This window comes from Hesperophylax consimilis, chromosome 3 (genome assembly GCF_061612785.1).
Source record: "Hesperophylax consimilis isolate HC1 chromosome 3, BYU_Hcon_1.0, whole genome shotgun sequence".
NCBI lineage: Eukaryota > Metazoa > Arthropoda > Insecta > Trichoptera > Limnephilidae > Hesperophylax > Hesperophylax consimilis.
This window is the reverse complement of record NC_142838.1, coordinates 42,360,023-42,376,852: the sequence shown is the minus strand read 5'-3', so window position 1 is coordinate 42,376,852 and position 16,830 is coordinate 42,360,023. Positions and strand designations below refer to the sequence as shown.

At 33.1% G+C, this 16,830-nt stretch overlaps 1 protein-coding gene and 1 non-coding gene across 2 annotated transcripts in view; one reads left to right on the top strand and one right to left on the bottom strand.

Annotated features, from left to right (window-relative positions):
- ptc (protein patched) overlaps positions 1 to 754 on the bottom strand; it is a 98,165-nt gene extending 97,411 nt beyond the window's left edge. Inside the window, exon 1 of the mRNA XM_089650723.1 lies at positions 282 to 754. Coding sequence (XP_089506849.1) covers positions 282 to 437 — 156 coding nt within the window. The 5' untranslated portion in view covers positions 438 to 754. The remainder of the gene's footprint in view (positions 1 to 281) is intronic.
- A 2,460-nt stretch (positions 755 to 3,214) lies between these two features.
- On the top strand, positions 3,215 to 3,287 carry TRNAK-CUU (transfer RNA lysine (anticodon CUU)). The gene has a single exon. It is a non-coding gene; the product is annotated as a tRNA-Lys (tRNA).
- Positions 3,288 to 16,830: the final 13,543 nt, after the last annotated feature.

The window sequence follows — 16,830 nt, the reverse complement described above, 5'->3', positions numbered from 1 at the left end:
TAATTAGAATGAATTTTCATACATAAAGTTAAGTAAATGTAATGTAAAATAGGTAAGAACAGTAAGCCACATTGAATTCGAATCGTAAGGAGCGCGCGAGAGAAGATATCTGACTGACCGACGGGTTCGGTAGTTCCTCCGATCTCCGTAAGGCACCACGTACCGATGTCACAACATTGAAGGATATTGTTTTTAAAGTAAACTTGATAGTTTTAGAAGTTTGTTTGAAAAGTTGTTAGATTTGATAAGGTGATTTGTTCAGAGTTCAGGGTGAAACTGACCTTCTCGAGTTGGGATAGAGCGAGGGAGGCATCTATCCAGCTGGTCCTGATGTACAGGTCCCCCTTGTGCCTGTCGAGCGCCGGGGGCCCCTGAGCCGTGGTGCGACCCGAGGGCGCTAAGCGTTCAGCCGGATTCGCAGGAGTAGGAACGACCATGGTCTCAGACCCGAAACTGTCACCGATATCCACATTTAGACGTTTTGTCACCGCCGTAGCATCACAAACAACATTGAACCACTCGTCATTTCTCTCGTTATCACTGGCACCATTCGATTAATAACTAACAACACACACACCGCACTATATCCTCAACCCGATTGTGAAAATTTTCACTTTTCAACAGCATTACACCTTTTCACAATAACAATGAAGACCTGCCCGCGCGAGAGCCTCAAACACACTGATTTTGGTGCCGCCATGACTGTTTTGTTGTTATTATGTTGGCGCTCTGATCTCGCGGACGAGCCCGAAGTGCTTCGGAAATACACGAAGTGTGCCCCCACCACGTCCATCTGTTGTTCCGTTCAAGGAATGTGAATCTTCCCAAAATCAGCCAAGTTAATAATTTATTTAGCGAAAATAATATTTGAATAATAATTTTTAAATTAAATTATTGCGCAGTTTATCTTCTATCCTCTTGGAACGTCACAGCGGTGCTGCCAAGGTTTGGTATCTATGTTAGGATATTGTGTCAGCGCTTTATTAGCAGCAGACACATACCTGAACGGATGACTAACCTCGTGCTGGCACTATTGGTGGACTCTCTCGCTGCAGCAGGTGGTCCATTTTCTTCATCACTTAGGTATCTTGCTGCAGAGTCTCTATCTTCTATCTCAGTGTCACCTGTTCCTGTACTTAATATTACTTAACTTAACTTCACTTTATTTTTGTAATATTTAATTTTTTTGTTATATCTGCATCAACTGGAAAGCGCCCCTGGAGATATCTCATTATATCTCGATATCGCAAATAAATAAATCAATTGGTTCACAAATGTGAAATAATAGCAGAACTTTATAACTTTTTTTACAGAACTTAAAATTAGTTTTCAAATTTTATGAAACAACCAGTCCAGTAAAAGTATTTTTTTATTATAAAATTTTATCATTTTCATTGAAAACTATAGATAGAAATTTCAACGGTTTTTTTTTTTAAATACTCACTATTATTGTTCTCAGGCGTAATCATTACAGAGCAATTAATATATATTTTTTTAATGATGTTTCCGATGTATTTTTCAGTGTGAACGTCGGAAGGCGTCCCAGCCTACCCATGTCGCCTGTCGGAAAACGGACCACACACAACGTCTTCCATCCCGCTCTATTGTATTGCCGCCAGACGGTTTTTAGATAATAAAAAAATGATGCGATGGTGGGCACGATGTTGGTAGTATTTCCTACGTAAGACAGGGAGATTGAACAATTTAATTTACAATTTAATACTCTTTAAATATCGTGCTATTAGCTTTTTTAGAAAACTTTTTAAACATATAGTGGGGTTGTTGTTTATTATTTTCTTTTATTTATTTATGAAAATGTATTGATTTATTTATTTAACAAAAACATATACATATGTATATTTACGGAGATATAATTATATTTATAGAGACGATAACGAGAGTAAAATTATTTTTTCAATGTCTCCAAAAATGACGAAGTTATAAGGTGAAAATTGGTAAAATTAAGGAAATTCTTCCGAATCGAATGTCAGTGCTGCAGCATTTACTGTAATGTCATTTCAAAATAATCACTCCTTTTTAAATCATTCATACTCTCGGGAATAGGGTATGACTTGTAAATATTATATCCAATCGAAAATTTATTTTAAGGTCAAGAGTATATCAATAAATTTATTTTAAAACACCAATTCCCTAAATAAAAAAATGTCATGTATATTGAATGCGCTCAAAGTTAACCGTATCAATCTGGTTGATATTAAAGGCCATTCCATTTTTAAAATCCTGTACCATATGTTCTGAACACCGTATTATGCTTGTGACTGTAAACAGCCATGAATGTGAGGAGGGGGTGGTTGAATGAACACAGGATGGGTAAATCTTTCCTCAGTACGAGACGGACGAAAATAATAAATAAACATAACAAACGCACGTAGGTACTGAAATACATTATGTAGGTACTGCGAAATAAAAAAGCAACACATTCAAACTGCACAGTATGCTATTACGAATTATAAGCGCTAAAGGAAGATGGTCGGTCGCTTTTCATCCGTTTGATCTTTGATCGCAAATGCTAAACGAATTGCACCGGATCTTCCAATGTCAACATTCCTCGGAAAAATGCGATGAAGCGTGGTAAACATTACTTCCTCGTACAAGTTGGGGTCATTCTGAAAATTATACGATTGTTCGTGGGAGTAAGTACATGTTATAAAATATTTTCCTTATTTATCCTGTTTAAATTAGGATTATTATGAATATTTATAAAATATACTCATGATAATGAAATTGTGTCCCAAATGATTGTTTTTTTTTATTAATATTTTTTGAAATTAAAAGTTGTAGACTTCGGGTAATGTTGATTAATTCAGAAAGAAAAAGCATCCATTTCGGTTCAGTCGCAGCATTTTAATGATCGAAAAACAATATAAGTAGAGTTTATTTTAATAAAAAAATTAAACTTTTTCAGGAAATGAACCTGCATTTCATAACATATTCAATATTTGGTTTCTACCCAAAGCACAATATTAAGCTTGTGACAATTATTAAGCGCTCTATGTATATTGGCGTGGCTTGGCTTATTTCAGCATATCGCTCGTAATATATTCCCATTGGTAGTCTATTTCGAGAAATTCGCTTATAAGCTAAGGTAGTACCTACTCGAAATAAATAAGCATAAAATATTACTTAAAAAATATGTTTTAAATATTATTTACGTCTATGGTTATATACGACATTTTCGACATCAAACGCAACTGCCCGGCTAGCTCAGTCGGTAGAGCATGAGACTCTTAATCTCAGGGTCGTGGGTTCGAGCCCCACGTTGGGCGAAATATTTTTTGCCTTTATTTAAACTTTTATTCTTTTTTTTATTAGGATAGTTAAATTAATCCATTTTAAAACATCGAAATTGCTGAAAATATCAATTTTGAACTATTTAGAAACACCAATATAATAATAATAAAGGGTGTCCCCCCGCAAGTTCTCAAACTTCGACAGGTGATTGTACTAAAATGATGATAGTAGAAGTAAAAAAGATACATAATTTTTTTCGAAATTCCGTTGTTTTTTTCCCATTCAAAAATATTTTTCCACGGAAGAATATTATTTTCTCCATACAAACAATTCGATTTTTATACCTGAAAACTATTGTTAAACGTTGAAATTTAAAAACAATGTTATTTATCTTTTTTCCTTGTACCATCTCAGAAACACCTCCTGAAGATTGAGCACTTAACCCCTGGATACCCTGTATACCCTGTATTAGGGTGATTTGTATAGCGCCGTTTTTTGTGAAAAATCACCTCAAGGGCGATGTACAAATATATCTCTACAACGCTCTGTCTTTGTTTATTTAATATGGTTATTATCAATAATACATACATATATTTTTTAAAGAAAGACAAACATTCCCGGATTACGAATAACCTGACAATATTTGAAAATCTCCTACTACGGAAAGCGGAAAATGTTGCTTGTGTTGTGATGGAGGACTTAGCCAGCCAAGGGATCGAACAAACTACGCCTGTATAAGACCCAAACGCGATGTCAATATCATGTCAATCAGTCGATAATAAATTGTTTTGAATGCCATTTTCATAAATTAAAAACCCTTTGACATAATATGGTTCGTTTTCAATTAGAGGGACTCTAGTTTGATAAATATGTACCTACACGATGTGTGGTCTAATATTAGTCACGCAAACTGTTATAAATCCCCCCGAGTTGGTAGGTAGGTATCTACTTGGTTCGTGAGTTTTATGATGCATATTGTTATGACTGCATTAGAAGTTGTATCATGTGCATGCAATAGCTCTCACTCTATGGTGTGTGAACTTACCCTATGCAATACTGACATTATAGACTCGTCTTATAGCTTATGTCCCAGGCCACCCACGAAGACACATATGAAATATATGAGCTGACATGAAGATCAAGATTAGTGGCCCATACGAGGAATATTAATATCCTCTCTAAATAGTGTCTCTATCCGCGTCTGTCTGTTTGTGCGCTTAGTTCTTCTAAACTACGTAACGGATTTTGACAAGGTTTTCACTATAATTTAGATCATTTCTTCCTGAAGGTTTGTATATATAATACATGCATGTTATGTTTATAGAAAGTAGAGAAAATTTGATGTTTTGTAATCAAGTCGTAAAAAAATATTTTCGTGAACTTAAATTGCAAACGCTGGCTAAACCTTATGAGATTAATCAAAATAATGTACTACGGAATTGTATATGTTGAACAGGCCTACAGAAAAGTCTGCCATGGTATAATGTCTATGTGCTAGGGATAACCTGCAGCAACGCCGGGTTTAGAACAACGTTTAGAAATATGTACCTATCTGACGGCATGCATTATACAAATATTATTGTATATTGCAAAGTAAATACAACAAAATTATTATAGTAGTGTTATTAAAATTATCATATAACCATCATTATCCATAGGATAACGTATTATTATAGATGTTTTTTAATCGATTACTTTATTATTCGGTAGGTACTCGAAACTATGGATAGTTGCTATCGCCATATTACAAACGGAAAGTTAGCCGAGTTTTCAACCTATTGCGAAAATTTATTAATTGCAATGGATGATTATCGAGAGGTTGTTAAAATAAATTAGTATTTTACAGGGTACAGCGCCAGCGCCCAGAGATTTCCTGCGGGGAAATCAAGAACTACAAATTTAGACGTACATTATTTTTTTAATTTACAATATTTTATGTTACCAGTTGAAATGAACTGTCACTGTGTCTTCCGGGGCTCGTAATATCATTATGGGGGTTTTCACCATCGTCTTGACAACTTATCCTCAGAATAATGTATATTTTTAAGTTATTTTTTTTTAAAATATTTATTCAAAAAATAATAACTATTCAATACACAAACCAACCATGAATAGCGGATATATATCGGATAAGTTAGCCAAGTTTTATACCTATTGTGATTATTTTCAAGAATGACCGATTTGTTTCAAGTTTGACCTTTTTCCAGATAATCCGATATTATACGTATAAGTAGGTTCTATGTACATTGTAGTCCAATTTTACAATTAAATATTAAATCCTGGATCTAAATTTGGCTAATAAACAATTAGTTAATGTTAACTAACCCACTGACCTACCAGGTAAGTATGGTGTAATACATATATTTATTTATTGGGCATATTATATGTGCGCCGCTTTTGTGAGATATCACCCCAGGGGCGCTTTACAGTTGATGCAGGTATTACAAAAAATATAAATATTACAAAAATAAAGTTAGTCGTAATAGTCACAATAAAACAAAAAGACTTGTTTCGATCTTTAAAACCAAATAATAATAATAATAATAATACCTGGATGACTTTTATAGCGCCGTTTTTGTGCAAAAACACCTCAAGGGCGCTGTACAAACTTATAATACATTTCTACAGTGTTATTACATAACTATTTATGGAGAAAATATACAGTACAATACTTACCTGGTAGGTCACTTGAGATTAACACTTAATTAATATTATCTAATTGTTTATTGGCGAAATTTAGATACAGGGTTTAGGACTTAATTGAAAAATTGAATATAACTGGACTTTCTCTTAGGATTGGTATATTTAATTTAAGGGTACGACAACTTAAAAAGGTAAGTTTTTAGTTTAGACCTGAATTCTGTTGGACTTGTTATGGATCTTAGTTCCGGAGGGAGTTTATTCCAAGCCTTCGGCCCAGATACACCGAAAGCGCGATCACCAAACTTAGTATTTGGCTTGCGCTTAGGTTCCATCAGTCTGCCTACAGCTGCTGATGTTGCTGATCTAAGCGTTGACTGCCTCAGACCAGTGTTTTCCGGGAAGCATAGTTCAGAGATGTAGGGTGGGGCCATTTCATTGATGGATTTAAACACCATCCAGCACAGTTTGTACTGGATTCTTTCAGGGCACTTGAGCCAGAGAAGGTTACGAAGGTGTTCTGAAATGTGCGAATATTTTGAAACCCCGGTTATGAGCCGTGCTGCTGCATTAAACACTGATTGAAGTTTGTCAATTTGATATTTTGGAAGGCTGGCATAAATGCCGTTGCAGTAATCGAGACGTGAGACTACGTAAGAGTTGACAAGTAGTTTTGTTGCTTCTGTAGGAAGGTTTCTTCGGACAGACTTGAGTTGTCTTAGGTGAAAAAAGCCGGTGCTTACAGTCCTATTTATTTGACTTTTAAACGAAAAGTCTGAATCTAAATTGACACCGAGAAGTTTAACTGTTGTTTTTGGGATGATATCGCTGCCGGAAATAGTAATAGGTGAATTGTGAATAGGTGAATAGGTGAATATTAATGAAATAAATTAAAACACTTTGCTTTTACCACGATAATCTTTATTTTTTTTATTTTTTTAAAAATCCACATGTTTCAAGAACGATGTTTTCTTCATCAGGACATAAATTGTACTAAAATTAAATTAGTGTGTAAAATTTTTTTTTAAATAAAAAAAAAAAAAAAAATCACACTAACGTTAGTGGTTTTCACGTAGATCTTTTAGAAATTAGGAAAAATGTCAATAGAAATTTAAATATTATTAATAATCAAATTAATTTTGTGAATAACCCTATCTTAAACATATTTCCATTGTAATTTTTTGTCTTTGATCTTCTGAGCTGCTCCTCTTTCCACCTCTCTTCCCCCCCCCCTTACTTTCATTTCTACCCACGCCCTTTCCTATACTTGATAATTAGTTTTAGTACAATTTATGTCCTGAAGAAGAGAAGATCGTTCTCGAAACATGTCGATTTAAAAAAAATGTAAAAGTAAAGATTATCGTGGTAAAAACAAAGTGTTTTCATTTATTTCATTAATAAAATGGTGCCACAAAGTGAATTTGCAAATTTTGAAGAAAGAACCATATATGTATATAGTTGCGTCAACAAATAGGCATATTTTGAAAGTAGAAAATGCTAAAATGCAAACATTAAAAAATTGCATATTTATTTTTGACAAGATTCGTGTGCGGCACGCCACTGCAACCAGGATAACTTAATTTCTTGCGGTATTTTTTAATTGAATTAACCATTGAAATGTTATCTAGAGTACGCTCCATCAAAAGGCGTTAAAATAATAACGAATTACGAAGGCGTTCATATTTCATTTGTCGGCTTAACTTGCTCACGCGGAATAATTCTACGCTTCGTAATGGGCACCCGTAAACACAGGGAAATGACAAGTTTATAGAGGCTGTTAACGTCATTACTGTTAATTATTATAATATCAGTAAGCTGTGCAATTAACGTGCACTTACTTCAAAATTAAATGGCAGATCTATTCATAATGAAAGAGGTATACCTGTGATACACAATTATTTCGAAACCTATGCAGTAATGAAATTATGAAGGTAAACATTAAACGGCGATGCAAGTAACGCAAGAACTTGAAAAATCATGTTTTTTTGGATTGATAATTTGATCGCTTATAAACATTTAAGATGCTTTAATCAAATACTACGTGTAGAAAACATCTTTGCCTTGGAAATAATCGACAATTTTTTTTGATAGTCTTTTTACAAGCATAGAAAACAATAAAGTGTCGGACCCATAAAAATATTTTAAATTTCAAAATCTTCTACTTAAGAATCTCTTTTCGAATGTGATTTTATTGTATAATGTGGCAAATTAAGTACATAATTCAGAAAATGATCGGAATTTTTTAAATTTTTGGTTCTGAATTTCATAAAATAAAACAAAACAAGCGTTTTGGCAATCAGAAAATATACGGTGTCATCTGGGACTTGATCCTAGGACTTGAATTAGTAACTTCCTAAGGGATTCCCCTAGAAAATCTGTGATTTTAGTAATACGTTCATCAGAAATAATTAAAATAAACCCCACGGAAAGATTGATTTTCTAGACCTGCTAGGGCAAATTTGAGCGCAGGTCCGTCGATTATTATTTGTACACGACTTATGTCGTTAATATTCCCACTTTATTTTAGTAATTTGCCAGGGCAAATTCAACCGCAGATCTGTCCAATGTACCACGGCCGCGCATCGCATATCTTTGTACATGGCTTCTTCACTTACGTCGTTTAAGATTCCGACTTTATTTGAGGGTGTTGTCTCTTATTAAGAAACTAAAACTGCGCTCTGCTCGTAATGACGCCATTGTTTTTAAATTCACTCCGATATACAGAAATAGTCTTGGCAGCGGGGCGGAACGAGCCGACGAGTCACGTGACTGGCCGAATGAAGCATCGTTCCGTCACGCCTCACAAGAATCGGCCATCATCGCACAGAGTTTTGGCGGCCGGGCGGAAAAAAGTCACGAGGTTGGCCGAATTAAGCGTCGTTCCGTCTTGCTAAGCTTGCTACACAAGAGTCGGTTTCACCTCCTAGGCGCGCCAAAGGTCACAAACAAAAATATATTTTGTATGTGAAATTCGCATTCGACCCAAGAGTCAAGTGGAAATGTTTATTTTTCACCAAAGCAGCATTCATCTCCAGATAGATATGTGGGGGAAGACATTGCGGGGGCGCGCCACTGGCCATTCCTTTGACGAAGCCGCCTCGCCCGCGGGCGATTTACCTAATGAATTTATACCTGGGTCCGGCCTGTACAAACACCGCCGGCCTAGCGCAGTGGCGGCGCGGGCCCGCGGACAGGGGGTTATTGAAAAGTCCGCCGTAATTACGGGAGAAAGGCATTTATTGTAGATATTATAATTTAACCCGTTCAGTGGCGGTCGATGCCATTATTAATAATTAAAATTTGCCGTTTTAACTTCATATTTTTCATTATTCCTTAATTGTTTGTGAATTGTGCTTAAAAAAATTAGGTATTAAATAGACGTGACAATTCAATAGTTATATCTTTCGATAAATTAGAATTATTCAGTAAACTAGATATAAATGATTTAAGGCGATGCACTACGTCGTGTAATATTTTAAATTGAGCCGCTATCAATAACAACCCTTACCTAGATGGCGATAAGGTTTAAATTCCCGCTTAACACCATCCGCTTGTTTTGATTTATACAAGAAAAAAACATGGCCGAAAAGTGCCTTTTATTTTATTTTGTGGATGTTCAGGCATAAATATTTAATTTGCCACATTATACAATAAAATCATAACCGAAAATGGGTTCGTAAGTAGGAGATTTTGAACTTTAAAGCAGTTTTCATAGACGTTTACATAATTTTTTTCTGGGCTTATAAAAAGACTTATCTAAAAAATACTCGATTATTTCAAAGGCCAAGATGTATTCTACTCGCAGTATTTAATTAAAGCATCTGAAACATTTTTAGGCGACCAAATTTTCAAACCAAAATCACATGATTTTGCATTACTACGTATGGCATCGCCTTAATACGTTTTCTAAATATACATGTTCAAAATGTACAATATCTTAATACAGGGCGCATCAAAGCATACAGGCAGCTTTTAAGAGCCGGTACATACCGTGTGGTGGGACTAGGACCTGGGAGGTGTCTCATTGTGTCGGGAGGGTCGTGCCATTTTCAGTCATTACCATGGTTTGGTCCAGCCAACACCTGAGCTTCGAGGTCCGCACGTTTCTTGAAAATGGCCATTCTTTCGTCTGCAATTTGCGACTTCTGCCTGTGGGGCTACCTGAAGGATAAAAAATTAAACATCGGCCTCACGCCTTGCAAGAACTCAAGGATTGCATTCTGGGGGCCATCGTCTTTCTGGTGTCATTCATCTTCAGGACTCGATGCATAAAACTGTATGATATTATGGTGTATTGACAATGAAATGGAATTGAATATTTTTATTTAATTTTTTTATTAATTTAGATTAAATTTGATAGTATTATTATTATAAAAAACTAAAACACTTGCAGAACTTAATAATAATATTATCAAATTTAATCTAAATTAAATTTATAAAAATTAAATGGAGTTCTACGAATTAAACACAAAAACAATAAATAAGGAATTGAATATAGCTAAGTGTAAAGTTATAAATTTCACCAAGAACACCAACAAAACTCTATACTCATATAGCATATGTGGTCACAATCTAGAAACAGTTGAATCGATCAAAGATTTAGGAATTATATTCGACAACAAACTAACGTTCAACCAACACATAGAATACATTGTAAATAAATCAAATAAAGTACTAGGTTTTATTGTAAGATCAACTAAACTGTTCAAGAACTCTAATAGCCTAATAATTCTATTCAATTCGTTAATCCGTTGTGTTCTTGAGTACGGGTCAACAGTCTGGAATCCACATTACATTACACAGGTATCCAGACTTGAATCTGTCCAAAGAAAATTTACACGGATTTTGTCCTATCGATCAGGTGTCTACCATCTTCTAAATGGGTATGAACAAAGACTTACATATTTCAAACTAGAGAGTTTAGTTAAAAGACGAAATATAAATGACCTCTTAATGCTTTACAAAATTGTGAATAATCGTGTAAATAGTAACTTAGTCAATCAAATCAATTTTTACGCCAGGCCCAAATATACCAGAAATGTGAACATATTTTGGACCGAAATCTTTGCCAATAACACTGGATATTTTAATCCTATGTCTAGAATGTCTCGATCATACAATGATCTTGCTAAAACACACACTGTCGTAGATATTTTTTCAAATAATATAACTTGTTTCAAGAAATATCTCCACGTTTTCCGTACTTAGATGAAAAAAAAAATAAAAAAAATAAAAAGAAAAATAAATAAATAAAAAAAATTGTTTAGTGGTTTAGAATTTTTTTTAATATGTACTCTTTAAATTTTTCTCCTTATTATGTGCTTCAATCTTTGTAATTAAGTTTTAAGTTTTGTATATAAATACTGTCATTGTTTTACATGTTTGCTTATGTGAATATGCAAATGTGATTGCTGCAGACACATTAGTCTAGGGATATTTATAATTGTATTTTCTTTATTTTTTAATCCATAATTAATGTTTTTATAAATATCCTGTTTGTGTCTCGAATAAATAAATAAATAAATACCGAATAAAATAAAATAAACACCATTGCGATTTGCGCCATTTTGTTTTTACAATCTCTTTTACCGAACTCTGTATTTAATTGTAGGATTAATAATTAGTACAACACTAAACATATCACTTGAATGAATTATTCAACTTTGGTGTTCTTGCTCCAACTCTTGTAATATTATATGATATTTTGCATTTTTCAAAATACATACTTTAAATTTTGGTCATTGTACTGTATTTAATCTGTTTTGGTTACTATACAGATTAGTTTCGATTTTCGCTGCCACGTTTTCAAATGCGTCATTGAAATCATTTAAAAATAGAAATGATTGTTCATTTATTTAGCGCTGTTTTTGTGATAAATCACCAAAAGGGCGTTGTACAAGCATGACTTCCTAGGCTCCATTAATTACTTACAAAAATAACCATAAAAACGTTTAAAAATTACTTAGGTTTAACTAAAAAATTATCAATAGTTATTAAAAAAAAATGTTTCTGACTTTTTGTATACATAATTACTTACATTGTCTATAAGCGACTTTTTTTCCATTATTTCTGGCTTTCGCCCTTCAAGGGTGTTCTTGGCCATCATTTAAAATTATTGAGAAATGAAAGGTGAATTTAAATATTAATTTTATTTAAATAGGCAAATTTCAAAATTATAATGAAAATTTGAGTCGAGTTCAGACTTAGAAGAGATGAGATGTTGAATGGAGGGGAGGCAATTTTAGATAAGGCTTGATAGAAGAGAGGATATTTGTTTAGAGAGGGACAACCAAAAAATATGTGATCTAAAGTTCCCACTTCTAGACCACAGAATGTACAATCTGGGGAGTCAACAACGTGAATTTTAAAAAGATGGGAAGGAACGGAACAATGTCCGATCCTCATTCGAATGAGTGAAGAAATTTCTTTTTTGGAAAAATGAGGGAATTCCTGAAACCACGGTTTTGATGGAATAGTCCTTTGTATTGAGGCATAGAAGGCTCCCTTGGATTGACTAGCAATGTGCCAATACTCCGACCAAACATTGCGGGATCTATCTTTGATGATGGAAAAAATGTCAGATAGGGGAATGTGGTTTACGATATAAGCGACTTAAGATTAATTTAATTTTACATTTTTTATTTTTTATTATTTTTATTTATTCCAATATCCAATATCCAAGCTAGGCACACAACCCGTGTTGTGGTGGTTGATTATATATACAGTACATTAAAATAATAAATAAAGTATGAAATATAGAAGAAATTAAAAGATCTATTTATTTATTTATTACAATATTATAATGTATTATTCCCAGTGAGTTTACAAAACTCATTTCTGGAAAGACAACATTAGATTACAATTGCAATTACAATTATGATTGACAAGACAACATAAATACATTAAAAAAAATAAACGAAGATGTTATTATGGAGTTTCAAAGAAAGATGGTGTTAGTCATTAATAAAACTGCTGAGGAAATAGCTTTTAAGAGCTTTTGCCAATGTTTTTTTGTTCGTTGCCGGAAGTTTTAGATTACTAGGTAATGCGTTAATATATAATTTAAAAGAAAATAAGAAGTATACAGTGATAATATATGTAGTACCTATATAATTTATACATATATATTTATATTTTATTTACGAAATCAATGTACTAATGAAATAAATTACTGTTGATATTTTATATGTGCGAGTTAGTGTTTATGTGAAATATAATAAGATTGAAATATAATAGAATTTAAAATGAATAAAAAAGTATAGAATATAAAACATAGTAAAAAGGAATGAATTTAAAGAAGAAAAAAAATATAAGAAGTTGTTAAAATTATATGCATATACGAAATTATAATAATTATTAGCATTTTGAAATGGAACATTGCTAATGAGATTAGCGAACACTTTATGGAAATGAAGCCATTAAAATGTACACATTAACTTCCGAACGCATAAAGTGCAACGAATACAAAATGTATTTAAATCGGTTCCACATTAATTCATAAAATATGCGTCTTTTAATAAAATAACAGTTATAATAACTTCTTCTCGATTATTTTGCACTGATGAAATCTCACGGTGGAAGCAGTCAAGTAAGAAATTAAATTAATATCTAGTTACCTACTTATAAACCCAAGTGAACGGATTTGCATACAAGCTGAACTGTACTAACCTCGAAAGGTGGTTTTATAAGATATAATAATATAATTTTCCAACGTGTCGTGTAGGTACTTTTCGTTAGTTGCTTCTCTGGGCTATTTATTTGATACCTACCTACGAGTAAAAAAAATAATTTTCAAATGTTTTCGTGTAGGTACTTTACGGTGAAAATATTTAAAAAAAATAATAGCGATATTTTCTTCAATAATAAAATGAACTTAATTTTTAATATGCGTCTATGTAGGAGTAAGTACTACTTTCCTACGTAGGATATACACCTATGTATATGGTGTACAGTATTTACAACACATTTTAACTACCGCTCGACGATTCTTTTCTCATGTAACGACAGAGAACAAAATAAGTTGCCAATTCTCCAAAAGAGAGCAATGAGAATAATAACTGACTATTTTTTTATTTTTTATATATACAATAATATTATTATTGGGTTTATAAAAACAGTTTATTTTTAAACAAGTTCTGCTGTGTAATTATTATTACGCGTGACAGCTGTTTCGCCCTCTGAAGGCATTATCAAACTGTGGGTAGCCCACTTACAGACGATAAATTTATATTATTTCTAGGTAGGTATCTTGTCAAGTGGGAAAGCATACGAGAAGGAAAAAAATACAATCCTAACTATTGCTAAAAATAATGGCTTCAAGGGTAGAGACATTGAAAAAATAATTAATAATAACAAACACAAAAATAACCTTAAATTAATTTACCCAACGACTAATAATAAGACGAATAATAAATTCGGGTGTTTAGAATTCATCGGACAGACATCTAATAAAATTGCCAAAGTCCTCAAAAAGTGTGGTTTAGATATTGCCTTCCGCACAAATAACAACTTAGGATCATCTCTTAAAAACTCAAAAAGTAAGGTACTCAAATTACAAAATAGTGGCATTTATAAACTCCAGTGTGACGAATGCAACGCTGTTTATGTTGGACAAACGGGCCGGTCCTTTAACACTAGGTTTAAAGAACATATAAGATCTTTTAAAAATAATAATAAAATACAATCTCAATTTGCCAAACATCTCCTAGATGAAAATCACTCACTTAATGATAATAATAAACCAACTCCGTTACACATACAAAATAAAGGCCGTAAACTGAATCTTTTAGAGCAGTTAGAAATTAACAAAAACTCTAATAATCCAAAAGCTATTCTAATTAATGAACAAACAAATATAATTCGTTCACCCCTACTAGATATCTTCAAACCTAATGCAAATATGAGTGCACTATGAAGTACTTAATTATGCTATTAAAATAACCCTATGAGTCATCGTTTGGGAATAACTAACATAAAGACATTCAGTCAAATTTAAACATTACACTAATTGGGGAAACTTTGCTGGGGTAATAACCATTAATAATTTTTGATATTTTACTTAGAAATCAATTAAGAAATCAGTAAATGAAATTAAAATACCTACCTAGAAATAATATAAATTTATCGTCTGTAAGTGGGCTACCCACAGTTTGATAATGCCTTCAGAGGGCGAAACAGCTGTCACGCGTAATAATAATTACACAGCAGAACTTGTTTAAAAATAAACTGTTTTTATAAACCCAATAATAATATTATTGTATATATAAAAAATAAAAAAATAAAATGGAGTTCTACAAATTAAACTTAATAACAATAAATAAATATAATAACTGACTAACTCACCATCACGCCGTTTCCCCCAGGGGTAGGCAGAGAGGCCTACTCGCAAACAACTCGGTCGTGGTATACATTACTTACTTCATTCACATTCTTACAAGAATGCAATGAATGAAGAGCATGTGCTCTTCTATTATTCTGACTCTGGTCAATATGTGAGGATATTGTGTCAGCGCTTTATTAGCAGCAGACACATACCTGGACGGATGACGAACCTCTTACTGACACTGTTGGTAGACGCGGTTGACTCTCTCTCTGCAGCAGCTGGTCCAGTTTCTTCACCACCTAGAATTCTTTCTGCAGAGTCTCCATTTTCTATATTCGTGTTACCTGTTCCTGTTCTTCATTTTACTTACTTAAAATCACTTTATTTTTGTAATATTTATATTTTTGTAATACCTGCATCAACTGTAAAGCGCCCCTGAGGTGATATGATAAAAATTGCCCAATTAATTAATTAAATAGCCCGACTCAAGTATCTGATTCGACTCATTCTACCATTCGAATTTGCGTCATATAATTTTTAGAACATAAGCTTAAATAATAATACAAATAATTTTAGTATTTTTCGCTGTGAAATTCTCAAATGAAATAAATGGTTAGACCATTATTTTCAAATTAAAAAGCATTCTTTTCATATTTGGCGGTTTTCCTTGTGCGGTCAGGAAATGCCAAGCTCTTCAAATTAAATTATTTAAGAGAGAGCACTCAATAGCGATTAGTAATATTAGCAGTGTTAGCAATACTCTCTATAATATAACTCACCTCAATTCTCAACGAATGATGGACAGGTGATTTAGGTCTCAATTCATATTATTAATAGGTTTCACGTACAAAAGGTTTTAATAAACGCCTTTCTAAGAACGTTAAAAATGGGCTAACATTTTAACGCATTTAAAAAAATATTATTATTATTTAAAATGTGAATACCACACAAGAGTTGCAACTGTTCCCAATCGTTTGGAGCCAGTGAGACTATGGCATCCCCAATTGTGGTATGTTGTGAGGGTGAAGGTATGGGGAAGAGAAGCAGTTGTGAATGAGGAAGGTGTGGGAGTAACTGGCTATACAGATCTGGTCATCAAACTCGGCTAAAGTCATTTCAAGCAACGTTTCAATTCGGAATGATGGTCTTACACCAGGGCATACTGAGAGTATCTTCCACTCTGGAACTTATCGCAAGTATACTTTATTTTTATAAGCAATAATTATTATCCTGAAACACTCATCCACATTGAAAAATCTCCTGATAAAAGATACATGACGCCGACGGGACGTGAACCCGTGTCCTTTCGATTTCCGGTCGACAGCTCTGACCACTGAGCTATGGCGGCTTATCTCTTATCCGCGAAATAATTCAATATAATATACTAGTGTTTCATTCGACAATTACTGCTTATTACATTTTTTCACCTGAAAACAACCAACTTTATTTTAAAACCTTTCCAATTTTTAACAACCAACGTCATGTATCTTTTATCAGGAGATTTTTCAATGTGGATGAGTGTTTCAGGATAATAATTATTGCTTATAAAAATATTTGTTACCCCTTGTGCTATGCATAAAAAATCTTGTCTTAAACATTAGTTTACCAAAAAAATA